At 52.9% G+C, this 15263-nt stretch overlaps 2 protein-coding genes across 2 annotated transcripts in view; one reads left to right on the top strand and one right to left on the bottom strand.

The window, feature by feature from the left end:
* Nucleotides 1-11692, bottom strand: part of PBRM1 (polybromo 1) — a 241718-nt gene extending 230026 nt beyond the window's left edge. Inside the window, 1 exon segment of the mRNA XM_075321737.1 lies at nt 11611-11692. The gene's annotated coding sequence lies outside the window, so the exon portion shown is untranslated.
* Nucleotides 11693-12011: 319 nt separating this feature from the next.
* The window catches only part of GNL3 (G protein nucleolar 3), a 94523-nt gene continuing 91271 nt past the window's right edge, over nt 12012-15263 (top strand). The window contains exons 1-2 of the mRNA XM_075321736.1: nt 12012-12103; nt 13339-13397. Coding sequence (XP_075177851.1) covers nt 12091-12103; nt 13339-13397 — 72 coding nt within the window. The 5' untranslated portion in view covers nt 12012-12090. The remainder of the gene's footprint in view (nt 12104-13338; nt 13398-15263) is intronic.

Below are 15263 nucleotides of genomic sequence, written 5' to 3'. Positions count from 1 at the left end.
CCATGACTGCCGGGACTTTGTTGTTGTGCCGTGACGCCATGAGATCGACGTCCGGCGTTCCCCAGCGGCGACAGATCTCTCGAAACACTTCTGGGTGTAGAGACCATTCCCCCGCATCCATGCCCTGACGACTGAGAAAATCTGCTTCCCAGTTTTCTACGCCCGGGATGTGAACTGCGGAGATGGTGGAGGCTGTGGCTTCCACCCACTGCAGAATCCGCCGGACTTCCTGGAAGGCATGACGACTGCGAGTGCCGCCTTGGTGGTTGATGTATGCGACGGCAGTGGCGTTGTCCGACTGGATACGGATCTGTCTGCCCTCCAGCCACCGATGGAAAGCCAATAGGGCTAGATACACTGCCCTTATCTCCAGAACATTGATCTGAAGGGAAGACTATCGGAGTCCAGGTTCCCTGAGCCCTGTGGTGGAGAAAAACCGCTCCCCACCCTGACAGGCTCGCGTCCGTGGTGACCACAGCCCAGGTTGGGGGTAGGAAGGATTTTCCCTGCGATAGAGAATTGGGAAGGAGCCACCACTGAAGAGACGTCTTGGTTGCAAGGGAAAGAGAGACGTTCCTGTCGAGGGAAGTCGACCTCCTGTCCCATTTGCGGAGAATGTCCCATTGGAGTGGCCGAAGATGGAATTGCGCGAACGGCACTGCCTCCATCGCTGCCACCATCTTCCCCAGGAAGTGCATGAGGCGCCTCAAGGGGTGTGACTGACCCCGAAGAAGAGATTGCACCCCTGCCTGCAGAGAAAGCTGTTTGTCCCGCGGTAGCTTGACTACCGCTGACTGTGTATGAAACTCCATCCCGAGGTAAGTCAGTGATTGGGTCGGTGTCAACTTGGATTTCGGGAAGTTGATGATCCACCCGAACTGCTGGAGAGTCGCCAGAGCGACGGTAAGGCTGTGTTGACACGCCACCCGAGAAGGTGCCCTGACTAGGAGATCGTCTAAGTAGGGAATCACCGAGTGGCCCTGAGAGTGTAGGACCGCCACAACGGATGCCATGACTTTGGTGAAAACCCGTGGGGCTGTCGCCAGGCCGAAAGGCAATGCCCCGAACTGAAGGTGTTCGTCCCCGATGGCGAAACGCAAGAAGCGTTGATGTTCGGGTGCGATCGGCACGTGGAGATAAGCATCCTTGATGTCGATCGATGCTAGGAAGTCTCCTTGTGACATCAAGGCGATGACCGAGCGGAGAGATTCCATCCGAAACCGTCTGGTTCTCACATGTCTGTTGAGTAGCTTGAGGTCCAGAACGGGACGGAATGATCCGTCCTTTTTTGGCACCACGAACAAGTTGGAGTAAAAGCCGCGACCACGTTCCTGAGGGGGAACGGGGATCACAACTCCTTCTGTCTTCAGAGCGTCCACTGCCTGAAAAAGTGCGTCGGCCCGAGCGGGGGGCGGAGAGGTTCTGAAGAAACGAGCCGGAGGACGAGAGCTGAACTCTATCCTGTAACCGTGAGACAGAATGTCCCTCACCCATCGGTCTTGAACATGTGGCCACCAGGCGTCGCAAAAGCGGGAGAGCCTGCCACCGACCGAGGATGCGGCTCGGGGATGCCGAGAGTCATGAGGAGGCCGCCTTGGAGGCAGTGCCTCCTGCGGCGTTTTGGGGGTTTGACTTGGACCGCCACGCATAGGAGTTCCTCTGGCCTTTCTCCGGCCTGCTGGACGAAGAGGATTGGGGCTTGGCGGAGGGACGAAAGGACCGAAACCTCGATTGTATTTTCCGTTGCTGAGGTCTCTTAGGTTTGGACTGGGGTAAGGAGGAGTCCTTTCCCTTGGATTCCTTAATAATCTCATCCAATCGTTCACCAAACAAGCGGTCGCCAGAAAACGGCAAACCGGTTAAGAACCTCTTGGAGGCAGAGTCTGCCTTCCATTCGCGTAGCCACATGGCCCTGCGGACTGCCACAGAGTTAGCGGATGCCACCGCTGTACGGCTAGCAGAGTCTAGGACTGCGTTCATGGCGTAGGAAGAAAAAGCTGACGCTTGAGAAGTCAAAGACGCAACCTGCGGAGCAGAAGTACGTGTGACAGCATTAATCTCAGCCAGACAAGCTGAGATAGCTTGGAGTGCCCACACGGCTGCAAAGGCCGGGGCAAAAGACGCGCCCGTGGCTTCACAGATGGACTTCACCAGGAGCTCTATCTGCCTGTCAGTGGCATCCTTTAGCGATGAGCCATCTGCAACCGATACCACAGATCTAGCCGCCAATCTAGAGACTGGAGGATCCACCTTGGGACATTGAGCCCAACCCTTAACAACGTCAGAGGGGAAGGGGTAACGTGTGTCAGTGAGGCGCTTAGTAAAGCGCTTGTCCGGAACCGCTCTGGGCTTCTGGACAGCATCTCTGAAGTTAGAGTGATCGAAAAACGCACTACGTGTACGTTTGGGGAACCGAAACTGGTGTTTCTCTTGCTGAGACGCCGACTCCTCTACAGGAGGAGGCGGGGGAGAGAGATCTAACACCTGGTTGATGGACGAGATAAGATCATTTACTAAGGCGTCCCCTTCAGGTGTATCAAGGTTGAGGGCGACGTCAGGGTCAGAGCCCTGAGCTGCGACGTCCGCCTCGTCCTCCAGCGAGTCCTCAAGCTGGGAACCCGAGCAGCGTGAAGAAGTCGGGGAAGATTCCCAGCGAGCCCGCTTAGCCTGTCTAGGACTGTGATCCGGGCAGGAGTCCTCCACGTGAGACCTAGGGCCCAACCTGGGAGCGCGCTGCGGTGCGGACCGAGAGGGGCCTGGAGGCGACGATCCAACAGGGGCCGGGGCCTGTGTAAGGACCGGTCTGGACTGCAAAGCTTCTAGCAGCTTGGCAGACCATTTGTCCATAGACTGAGCCATGGATTGTGAAAGTGACTCAGAGTTTCTCAGCAAAAGAGGCGAACTCTGTCCCTGCCGCCTGGACAGGGGGAGCAGGGGGGTCTACATGAGCCGAGGGGCCCACTAGTGACCGAGGCTCCGGCTGAGCAAGCGAAACAGGGGTCGAGCATTGCTCACAGTGAGGGTAGGTGGAACCCGCAGGTAACATAGCCCCACAAGAGGTACAGGCCGCAAAAAAACCCTGTGCCTTAACAGATTTGCTCCTTGTGGACGACATGCTGTTGTCTCCTAGGAGAATGATCACTGAGGGTATATGGGCAAAAAAGGGTATACAGCCCGACCGAACAGAAATATATATATATAAATACGTATCTATTCCGGCACCCTAGGGGGACCAGCACCGGGTGACCGGTGTGGCTTACCGACCGCTAAAAAGCGGAGTGTGTGTCCTCCAGATTCCCTGCCTTAGGTCCCCCGGAGCTGCAGAGCTCTTCCCTGAGAATCCTCCACCGGCAGAATGCCAAAAAATGGCTGCCGGAGCTCTCAGGGGAGGAGTGGAGCCGTGGGCGGCGCAGGAAAGTGCGGGAATCTGGGGTCCCCACAGTGATCAGTGAGGGGGGAGGAAACAAGCAGGATGGTCCGGCCCTCACATCCGACGTCAGGTCGGCAGTCCCGCCCTTACCCCTGACAGGCAGGCCCGGGGGCGGGATTTTTGCTACTAGGCCGCGATGAAGCCGGGGACTAAATTTAAGACCGCGCCCGACAAGCAGGCACGGTCGGCGCGGAAGTCCGCCGGCCTTCTCAATTCAGCAGCTGCTGCAGCGTCCGGAAGAAGGCGCTCCCTGCACAGTCCCCATGGGGACACAGAGTACCTTAGGCTATGTGCCCACGCTAGAATGTCCCTGCGGATTTTTTTGCCTGAAAATCTGCGACTTTCGCGGCAAATCCGCACCCGCGGATTTGCCGCGGATTTTTTTTTTTTTTTTTTTTTCCCATTCAAAGCCAAAAATCCGCACCAAATCTGCACCAAACAATTGACATGCTGCAGATTTTTCCGGATCAAAATCCGCGGCAAATCCGCCGCGGAAAAATCCGCAGCATGGGCACAGCATTTCCAAAATGCCATTGAAATGGCTTGGAAGTGCTGCTGCTGCAGATTTTTCGGCAAATCCGCGGTAAATCCGCGGCAAAATCCGCGGTAAATCCGCGGTAAATCCTGTAGCGTGGGCACATAGCCTTAGAGTTGCAGGGCCCGGTCCCTGAGGATGAATAGACTCCGGTCCAGCAGATTCCCACAGGGCTGCGGAGGGAGCACGGTCCCAGTAAATGGATGACCGGTCAGGATCCCACTTCTCCCAGAGCCGCTAAGGGATGGTGAAGGAGACGGCATGAGGCTCCGGCCTTTGTACCCGCAATGGGTACCTCAACCTTAACAACACCGCCGACGTAGTGGGGTGAGAAGGGAACATGCCGGGGGCCCTCTTTTCTTCCAACCGATATAACTAATATGAGAATGCATGAGTCGATGTGTGCCTCCTTCCACACAAAGCATAAAACTGAGGAGCCCGTGATCCACGGGAGGGTGTATAGGCAGAGGGGAGGGGTTACACTTTTTAAAGTGTAATACTTTGTGTGGCCTCCGGAGGCAGAAGCTATACACCCAATTGTCTGGGTCTCTCAATGGAGCGACAAAGAAAAATTGTCAAAGCCAAATTGGATATAATTCCACACCAAACATAAAAAGGGGGTGGACAAAAGTTTTGGCACTGTTTGAAAAATCATGTGCTGCTTCTCTAATTTGTGTAATTACCAGCACCTGTAACTTACCTGTGGCACCTAACAGGTGTTGGCAATAACTAAATCACACTTGAAGCCAGTTGACATGGATTAAAGTTGACTCAACCTCTGTCCTGTGTCCTTGTGTGTACCACATTGAGCATGGAGAAAAGAAAGAAGACCAAAGAACTGTCTGAGGACTTGAGAATCCAAATTGTGAGGAAGCATGAGCAATCTCAAGACTACAAGTCCATCTCCAAAGACCTGAAGGTTCCTGTGTCTACGGTGCGCAGTGTCATCAAGAAGTGTAAAGCCCATGGCACTGTGGCTAACCTCCCTAGATGTGGAAGGAAAAGATAAATTGACGAGAGATTTCAACGCAAGATTGTGCGGATGGTGGATAAAGAACCTTGACTAACATCCAAACACGTTCAAGCTGCCCTGCAGTCCGAGGGTACAACAGTGTCAACCCGTACTATCCGTTGGCGTCTGAGGCTAGTTTCCCACTTGCGTTGGACGGCTTCCATTGCATTGCGTTGTGTGACGGATGCAATGGATGATTTACATATAGTGGCACAACGGATGCTGCAAAACAACGGAATCCGTTTTTTTTTTTTTACAGTTTATCGGCAGCAGACTATTGTGAAGGATCAGCTGATCGCTCCCAGTAGCCGGCCGCTGGGTGATCAGCTGATCGCTCGGCCGCCGAGAATGTGTGCGGGGTGGGTGGAGCCGATCGGGGCCATGGCGCTGAGAACAGGTGAGTGTCTGTGTGTGTATACATGCGGAGTGGAGTGCGGGAGGGGGCGGAGCCAAGCGGGGACGTGTCAGGCTCCCTGCACACGTACCCAGGGTAAATATCGGGTATAACTAGGCAAAGCACTTTGCTTGGTTACCCGATATTTACCTTGGTTACTTGTGCAGGGAGCCAGAGAGCATGCACAGTGAAATCCTGAGGGTTCCGCTGCTCAAAAAAAGTTACATGCTGCGTTCCTCCCACTGGGCGGAAGCAACGAAGCGTCGCCCAGCGGAAGCAACACAGGTCCTTTTGGCACAATCCGTCATCCATACAAGTCTATCGGAAACAGCGGATCCGTTAACAGATTCCGCTGTTTTCCAAAAGGGCGGATTGTGACGGAAGGAAAAAAACGCAAGTGTGAAAGTACCCTGAATGAAAAGGGACTGTATGGTAGGATACCCAGGAAGACCCCACTTCTTACCCCGAGACATAAAAAAGCCAGGCTGGAGTTTGCCAAAACTTACCTGAGAAAGCCGAAAATGTTTTGGAAGAATGTTCTCTGGTCAGATGAGACAAAAGTAGAGCTTTTTGGGAAAGGCCATCAACAGAGTTTACAGGAAAAAAAAGAAGAGGCATTCAAAGAAAAGAACACGGTCCCTACAGTCAAACATGGCAGAGGTTCCCTGATGTTTTGGGGTTGCTTTGCTGCCTCTGGCACTGGACTGCTTGACCGTGTGCATGGCATTATGAAGTCTGAAGACTTCCAACAAATTTTGCAGCATAATGTAGGGCCCAGTGTGAGAAAGCTGGGTCTCCCTCAGAGGTCATGGGTCTTCCAGCAGGACAATGACCCAAAACACACTTCAAAAAGCACTACAAAATGGTTTGATACAAAGCACTGGAGACTACTAAAGTGGCCAACAATGAGTCCAGACCTGAATCCCATAGAACACCTGTGGAGAGATCTCACAATGGCAGTTTGGAGAAGGCCCCTTCAAATCTCAGGGACCTGGAGCAGTTTGCCAAAGAATGGTCTAAAATTCCAGCAGAGCATTGTAAGAAACTCATTGATGGTTACCGGAAGCGGTTGTTCGCCGTTATTTTGGCTAAAGGTTGTGCAACCAAGTATTAAGCTAAGGGTGCCAATCCTTTTGTCTGGCCCATTTTTGGAGTTTTGTGTAAAATGATCAATGATTTGATTTTTGTTTCATTCTCTTTTGTGTTTTTTCATTGCAAGCAAAATAAATGAAGATAATAAAGAATTTGTGATTGCAATCATTTTCAGGAAGAAACTGAGTATTCTGTGACAGAATTGCAGGGGTGCCAATACTTTTGGCCAGCACTGTATATTATTATTTTTTTTTTTTTAAAGCACCAATTCCTAAATAAAACCAAAACCCCAGACCTCTAATGTACATCATTGGGTGCTTTCCCTATATGGGGTCACCTTGCGGAGACGTCCTGCTGTATACACAGCTCTGTATGTTACACATTGGGCACCGGTCGTCCTCGCCGAGTATCGGGTACTACCCTCCCGGGAGGCCTCACCACAGTGCCCACCCCATACATAGGGTATATACCACATGTGCCATGAACGGTCTATAATCAGATTGGAGAAGACATGTGACTGCCATCTATTCCTCATCATAAAGATTGTGACATAATCAGCGTGCGCCGGCGCCGCCTCTCCGGACTGCAGAGATAGCATGACCGGAAACATGGCAGTCTGCAGCGAGGGGAACTACAACCATCAGCATGCTACAGCCACTGACTGGAGTCTCTATACAATGGTGCTCTCTGCGGTGTTATATTGATAGATACAGGAAGGAGGGGGTCTGCCAGTGACAGCTGAAGCCGGTGCACGGACGCGGCACGGCATCGGGGATAGAGGAGGAGGCGTCTCAGGGAGATAGAAATTAAATGTATTCTTTAGTAAAAGCATAAACAGAGCACACACATGAGCGAGTCCAACCGACGCGTTTTGGATACACGTGATCACCTTAGTTGTAGCAGTGATGTTATGACAGGCACCACATGTATCCGAAATGCGCCAGATCGGACTCGCTCCTGTGTGTGCTCTGTTTATGCTTTTACTAAAGAATAAGGCTATGTGCGCACTAGGCCGTTTTACCCGCGGTTTTGCTGCGGAAATTTTTTGAGAAATCTTTGAAATCTTTCTGCAGACATTTCCCAGCAAAACCTATAGGGAAAAATAGTTGTGCGCACGCTGCGTTTTTTTCTCAAGAAAATTCTTTTTGAAGATTTTCTTGAGAAATTTTCTTGAGAAAATGTGCATGTCACTTCTTTTCTGCATGTACCTGCGGAATACCCCCGGAATTTCACTCCATTCACTGTAATGTAATCGTGAAATTCCGGGGGTATACCGCAGGTAGCAAATGCTGTGCGGTATACCCCCGCTATAGCCGCGATTTACCTGCGGTAATGCTCATCGCTGCCTGTGATTTTGCAGGAAGTGATGTCATTATGCCAGGAAGAGGAAGCGGAGCAGAGTAAACACAGACGTCACACTCCCTGGACGTCGCACAGAAGCACTTCCGTGTGACGTCCAGTGGGTGCCCGTGAAGTCTGTGTCCCGCTCCGGCCCCGCGGCTGCCCGCCCTGCAGTGTCAGTGTCTGCCCGCAGAATCGGCAGCTTGTCACCCTGCAGCGCAGGCAGACACTGACACACAGCAGTGCGTGCAGCCGCGGGGATGACGGGCGCTGTCGTCAGGAGGTGAGATGAGATCATTACCTGCTGTGACGATCTCCTGCCTCCTGACGTCACCGCTGTCACTGCCGTCTATGCCCGTGGCCTGAGACTGTCACTGGCGGTGACGTCACGGGCTCTCGCGATACTGCTGAGAACGCGGCGGGCAGAGAAGGCAGTGACAGCGCTGATGGCAGGACTGCAGGAGATCATCACAGCAGGTAATTATCTCATCTAACCTCCTGACAGCAGCGCCAGTCATCTCCTGCAGTGCCCTGGACTATTGATGTTAGCTCAGGTCACTGCATTACTCTCCCAGCCAAGGTGGAACATTCTGATCTTCATGGACTGGGCAGTGACTATGGTATAGATCGCTGTGGGACGTTCCCCCCTTATTGGATTACGCCGGACCTGGATTTGATTGTTCTTATCAATAAATTGGTGAAAGAGGGAATGTGGGGAGTGGTTTTTTTTTCAAATAAAACTTTTTTTGTTGTCTATTTTATATTTCTTACTGACTGGGTTTGTGATGTCGGGCATCTGATAGACGCGTGACATCACGAACCCCAGGGCTTGATGCCAGGTGACATAACACATCTGGCATCAACCCCATATATTACCTCGTTTGTCACTGCACCAGGGCAACGGGATGAGATGGGGCGAAGCGCCAGGATTGCCACGTCTAATGGGTGCGCCACTTCTGGGGCGGCTGCAGCCTGCTATTTTTAGGTTGGGGAGTGTCCAATAACAGTGGACCTCCCTAGTCTGAGAATATCAGACCCCAGCTGTCCGCTTTACCTTGGCTGGTGATCCAATTTGGGGGGACCCCACGTTTTTTGTTTTAAATTATTTATTTAATGTAAAATAACAGTGTGGGGTGCCCTCTGTTTTGGATTACCAGCAAAGGTGAAGCTGCCAGCTGTGGTTTGCAGGCTGCAGCCGTCTGCTTTACCCTAGCTGGCTACAAAAATAGGGGGAATAACAAATACACCATTAATTGAATAGGATCCATATTAGCATAAACTATTATTTTTAAACCATGATCCCAGAATTGTCACTATAGCCTACATTTGATCACAGGTTACTACCTAAACCACAAATAACTTTCCAAATGGACACTTTTTTTGTTGGAAAAATCGTATACAAAATTTTTTTATTAGTAATATTTGTGAAGGCACACAGTTTAGACAGACAGTGTTAATAAAAAACATGTGCAACCACCGTGTTTAAAATCAGAATATTCTATGCGGATGATACTGTGAGACCACACTGCCCTGTTGGATTTTAAACACGGTGGTTGCACATGTTTTTTATTAACACTGTCTGTCTAAACTGTGTGCCTTCACAAATATTACTAATAAAAAAATTTTGTATACGATTTTTCCAACAAAAAAAGTGTCCATTTGGAAAGTTATTTGTGGTTTAGGTAGAAACCTGTGATCAAACGTAGGCTATAAAAATAGGGGGAACCCCACGTCATTTTTTTTTTAAATTATTTATTTATTTTTTGGCTAAATACAAGGCTAGGCACCCTTTAGTGCCACATGAAAGTCACTAAAGGGTGCCAGCTTAGAATATGCAGGGGGTGGGACGTTATATAGGTCTTTCTCATCTATCTATTCATCTATCCATCTTTCCCTCTATCCATTATCTATCAATTATCTATATTATTTATTTCTGTTCAGCATAAAAAAACCGCAGGGACCAACCTGCGGAAAAACGCATGCGTTTTTCCCGCGGTTTTGGTGCGGTTTTTTTCCGCAGGTGCGGTAATCTTCAACTACCAGAAGTTTCTCAAGAAATTTTCTTGAGAAAAATCACTTTTCTAGTGCGCACATAGCCTAAGGTTCATTTCTATCCCCCCCGAGTGCTGGACACCTCCTCCTCCGGTCCACGCACTGGTCTTCAGCTGATGCTTGCAAACCCCCTCTTCCACTATATTCATAGTTAACCCCATAATTACAGGAACAAGTACCAAGAGACGCTACACTGGGGGGTAGTAGTAATAGAGGAGAGGATACACTGGGGGTAGTAATCCAGGGGAGGATGAACCGGAGGTGGTATGCCGGGGGTGGGGGGAGGAATACACCGGAGGTGGTAGTCCGGGGTGGGGGGAATACACCTGGGGTGGTAGTCCAAGGGGAGAAGGAGGGGAATACACCTGAGGTGGTAGTCCAGGGGGGTGGGGGTTTAATAATAATAATAATAAAATGGCAGAGGTGGCAGTCCAGGGGAGCAATACACTGGAGGTGGTAGTCCAGGGGGGTGGGGGGACCGGAGGTGGTAATCCGGGGGGGAGGGGGAATGGGGCTAGAATACAACAGGGGTGGTAGTACAAGGGAGGGTGCACTGGGGGTAGTAGACGGGGGGGAATATACCGGAGGTGGCGGTCCAGGGGGGATACCCCAGGGGCAGTAGTGCAGGGGGCTATACTGGAGGTAGTAGTGCAGGGGGGATACACTGGGGGTAGTAGTACAGGGGAGGGATACCCCAGGGGGCACTATTGCAGGGTAGGGATACCCCGGGGGGTAGTAGTGCAGGGGGATACGCTGGAGGTAGGAGTGCAGGGGGGGGGGGGATACCCCGGGGGTGGAAGCAGTGCAGGGGGATACCCCGGGGGTGGTAGTAGTACAGGGGGATACCCCGGGGGTGGTAGTAGTACAGGGGGATACCCCGGGGGTGGAAGCAGTGCAGGGGGATACCCCGGGGGTGGTAGTAGTACAGGGGGATACCCCGGGGGTGGTAGTAGTGCAGGGGGATACCCCGGGGGGGTAGTAGTGCAGGGGGATACGCTGGAGGTAGGAGTGCAGGGGGGGGTGATACCCCGGGGGTAGTAGTAGTACAGGGGGATACCCCGGGGGTAGTAGTAGTACAGGGGGATACCCCGGGGGTAGTAGTAGTACAGGGGGATACCCCGGGGGTAGTAGTAGTACAGGGGGATACCCCGGGGGTAGTAGTAGTACAGGGGGATACCCCGGGGGTAGTAGTAGTACAGGGGGATACCCCGGGGGTAGTAGTAGTGCAGGGGGATACCCCGGGGGTAGTAGTAGTGCAGGGGGGGGGGATACCCCGGGGGGGTAGTAGTGCAGGGGGGGGGGGGATACCCCGGGGGTGGTAGTAGTGCAGGGGGGGGGGGGATACCCCGGGGGGGTAGTAGTGCAGGGGGGGGGGAATACCCCGGGGGTGGTAGTAGTGCAGGGGGGGGGGGATACCCCGGGGGTGGTAGTAGTGCAGGGGGGGGGGGGATACCCCGGGGGTGGTAGTAGTGCAGGGGGGGGGGGAATACCCCGGGGGTGGTAGTAGTGCAGGGGGGGGGGGATACCCCGGGGGTGGTAGTAGTACAGGGGGATACCCCGGGGGTGGTAGTAGTGCAGGGGAGGATGCGCTGGAGGTAGTGTGACGGGGGGGATGCGCTGCAGGTGAGGGGCCGGCTCTAGGGCAGCCGCTCTGGTTATGAATGAGATAATAACGTGTCAGTGATGGACGCGGCACACAAAGGAAGCCGGTCGCCGCTACCATAGTGTCTCTCCTCCCCGGCCCCTCCACTCACCGAGCGCCGCCGCCATCCGGACAGGCGCTGCCGCTGCCACGCAGGAGCCGCCAGGGCTGCAGAACGCTCCGGCCGGTGCCGCACACAGGATCGGGGGAGCGGGCAACGGAAAGCAGGCCGCGAGAGCCGCACCGGCCGACCAGCAGGGGGCAGCAGAGAGCAGCAGCGCGCCGGGGAGGAGCTACAGGAACCTCACCAGCAACAGGTAGGCGGGGCTACAGGCGTGACCGCTACCTGTCTACAGAGGGGGCGGGGCTGCAGGGCTCGTGGTCTAACTTCACACTCCCCTGGGTACCGCCCCCTGCCCGTCGGTCACAGTAATTACACCAGAATGGTCTATACTCAGCCCCGCCCACCGCTTAGCGGCCGCGAGAATTCCTCATCCGGGCGCGTCCCCGGCGCTGATCCGGATGTGACGTCTGTACGCGGGGCCGCGCTCTCTCTTTTCGCACGCGGTGCCCGTGGGACAGGGTCGTAGCCATGAAGCGCCCCAGTAAGTGAGCAGTGGGGGACAACGGCGGGTGCGGGCCCACCCGGGAGCGGCCTGTGTGGGGGCCCACAGTAATGCCACCGTGACAGGACATAGCGGAGAGGAGTTGTGGTGTCTAAAGGGGTTATCCATTACTGCAAGACCCCTCAGCAATCACTATAGGGTCCCATAGAAAATAACACGAGTGTGTACTCGCCTCTGCAGCAGCACTTGTACGACCTTGTTGTTGCACATGACCGCTGCAGCCAATCAGTGGCATTGTGTTACAGAACACAGTAGAATAACTACTGATTAGCTGCAGCGGTCAGCTAATAATTTAAGATAACACATCAGGAACAGCAGCATTCTGTCATGTGACCGCTGCAGCCAGTCTAGTCAGTGATTGCTCCTATGGCATACTGAAGGGCTGCAGCCCTCACCTGACAGAACAGTGTAATGTAACCCACCAATCAAACGAGGCAGTGCTGGACCTGGTGAGGGGGGGAGTAACAGACAAGGTTATTTTACATCTGCAGGATTAGGGGGGATTTAAGTTTACACCAGAGAACCCCCTTTAATCATTACTGCAGTATGGTAAAAGTGGGGTTTCTGCAGGGAAGAGGGGAAAGCGCATATTTGCTTAGGGAGGGGAGAGTGCGTACGGGCTTACAGCGGGGAGAGCGCGTACGGGCTTACAGAGGGGGAGCGAGGAAAGCGCGTACTAAGAGGGAGTTGGGAGAGCGCGTACGGGCTTACGGAGGGGGAGTGGGGAAAGCGCATACGGGCTTATGGAGGGGAAAGCGCGTACTAAGAGGGAGTTGGGAGAGCGCGTACGCAGAATGCGTACAGGTGTATGGAGGGAAAAGCGCGAACGGACTTCTGGCGGGCAGTATGAAAGCTGTGCTGATACGTGACAGCAAGTGAAGATGGCAGCTCCCTGCATACCACTCACATCCAGCCTGTATTACAGGGTGAGACGCTCCCACATGAGAAATGTCTTGACATTTAGATCACATTATATGATATCCCACAGTTTTGCTGATTGATATAAGGGCTTTTTCCTGTGTTCAGGATTTGGGCATTTAAAATATAAAATAACCTGTGTGTATTGGTGCTGTGGTGAGGCCGGCCCCGCTGTGTAATGTGGTCACGTCTGGAGCCGCGTGCACAGAACCTGCCTGCAGTGATATAGAGACTGACAGTCTGGACTGAACTTCTTCTTATATATTTATCTGATTTTCTTTTTTTTTCTCCCCCAGAGTTGAGGAAGGCCAGCAAACGCATGTCATGCAGCAAGCGGTATAAAATCCAGAAAAAGGTGAGTGTGCGTAAAAGATAATGCACAAACATAAAGGGGGAGTCCAATGAAAATATAGACAGGATGCTCAAAAATAAATCGGGTGAGAACACAGTGCAGAGGAGCATGGAGAAGGGTCAGATCCTGCAGTCGGATCGCGCTCACTGACCTGTTTACTGTTAACTCATTCTGCAGTTTTATATACTGTGATACATAGAGGTTCTACTGTAGGAGTCCAAAACGTTTTAATCAAACCCTAATGGAAAATGTTTTTAGCCAAATATACATGTATTTACCCTTGAAGGTGTTCACATCCTTTAACCCCTTAATGGTCTTGAACGTACTGCTACATCCCAGGTCGTGTCTCCCTTCGATGTGAGCTCACACCCACACCGAGCCCGCATCATGTCGGCTAATCTGATCAGATGGCGTGTGCCTCTAACAGCCAAGCCACCGGCGCCTGTTAACTACCGTATTTTTTGTTTTAAAAGACACATGTCAAATTTCGAGGGAAACAAATATATATGTGTATATATAGGGTCCATCTTATAATCCGGTGGTGTCTCACCGGGCGAGGGGGGGCAGCGGTAGTGGAGCGCGGTGCTGGAGTCGGGTGAAGTTGCAAGCGGTCACCCCCCCCACCCCCGTTGGTTGCCCAGTGACGTGATCACGGGGCACTGATGGGTTGTCACCACCGGCGGTTAGCGTCATTTATAGCAGACTGTGATTTCTACTGTACACAGCGATGCTGATTGCCTGCTCTTTATACACAGGCGATCGCAGCTTCAGGTATCTTAAGTGGACTAGTAAAAACAAGTTTTTGAAAAAAAAAACCCCACAATCAAACCATTTCCCCACTGAAAATGAAAAAAACCCACTAATTTGGTATGGTCACATTCAGAAATGCCTGATGTATCGAAATATAAAATAAATCGATCTGTAAAGGATGCAATAAAAAAAATCAAACCTCCAGCATTACCGTATTTCTTTGTCGCTCCATTGGGAGACCCAGACAATTGGGTGTATAGCTTCTGCCTCCGGAGGCCACACAAAGTATTACACTTTAAAAAGTGTAACCCCTCCCCTCTGCCTATACACCCCCCCCCGTGCATCACGGGCTCCTCAGTTTTATGCTTTGTGTTGAAGGAGGCACACATGCACTCATGCTCCCATTTTAGTCAGCAGCAGCTGCTGATTGTATCGGATGGAAGAAAAGAGGGCCTCTAACAGGGCTCCCGGCATGCTCCCTTCTCACCCCACTAAGTCGGCGGTGTTGTTAAGGTTGAGGTACCCATTGCGGGTACACAGGCCGGAGCCACATGCCGTTTTCCTTCCCCATCCCTTGGCTCTGGGAGAAGTGGGATCCTATCCGGTCATCCAGGCACTGGGACCGGGCTCCCTCCGCAGCCCCTGTGGGATTCTGACGGACAGGAGACTGAGTATCATCAGGGACAGGGCCCTGCATCTACAGGTACTCTGTGTCCCCTTGGGGACGGTGCATGGAGCACCTTGATCTCAGACGCTGCAGCGACTGCGGTGTTGGTATGAGACCGGGACTACCACGCCGACCGCGCCTGCTTGCCGGCCGCGGTTTTAACTTTAGTCCCCGGCTTTTGCGGCCTAGTGCCTTAAACTCCCGCCCCCGGGCCTGCCAGTCAGGGGGAAGGGCGGGACGGTCGGTCTGACGCCGACAGTGAGGGCTGGAGCACACTTGGCTGTCCTCCGCCCCCCTCACTATTCACTCTGGGGCACCAGATTCCCGCACTTTTGTAGTTACGCCCACGGCTCCCTCCTCCCCTGTGAACGCCGACAGCCATGTTTTAAGCACATTCTGCCGGTGGAGGACTTCTGGCAGCACCTCTGGTAGACCCGAGGCAGGGAATCTGG

The sequence above is a fragment of the Anomaloglossus baeobatrachus genome, chromosome 8 (genome assembly GCF_048569485.1).
Source record: "Anomaloglossus baeobatrachus isolate aAnoBae1 chromosome 8, aAnoBae1.hap1, whole genome shotgun sequence".
In the NCBI taxonomy this organism is placed as follows: Eukaryota; Metazoa; Chordata; class Amphibia; order Anura; family Aromobatidae; genus Anomaloglossus; species Anomaloglossus baeobatrachus.
The sequence above is the reverse complement of the archived record's forward strand: the minus strand, read 5'-3'. Positions and strand labels throughout refer to the sequence as shown.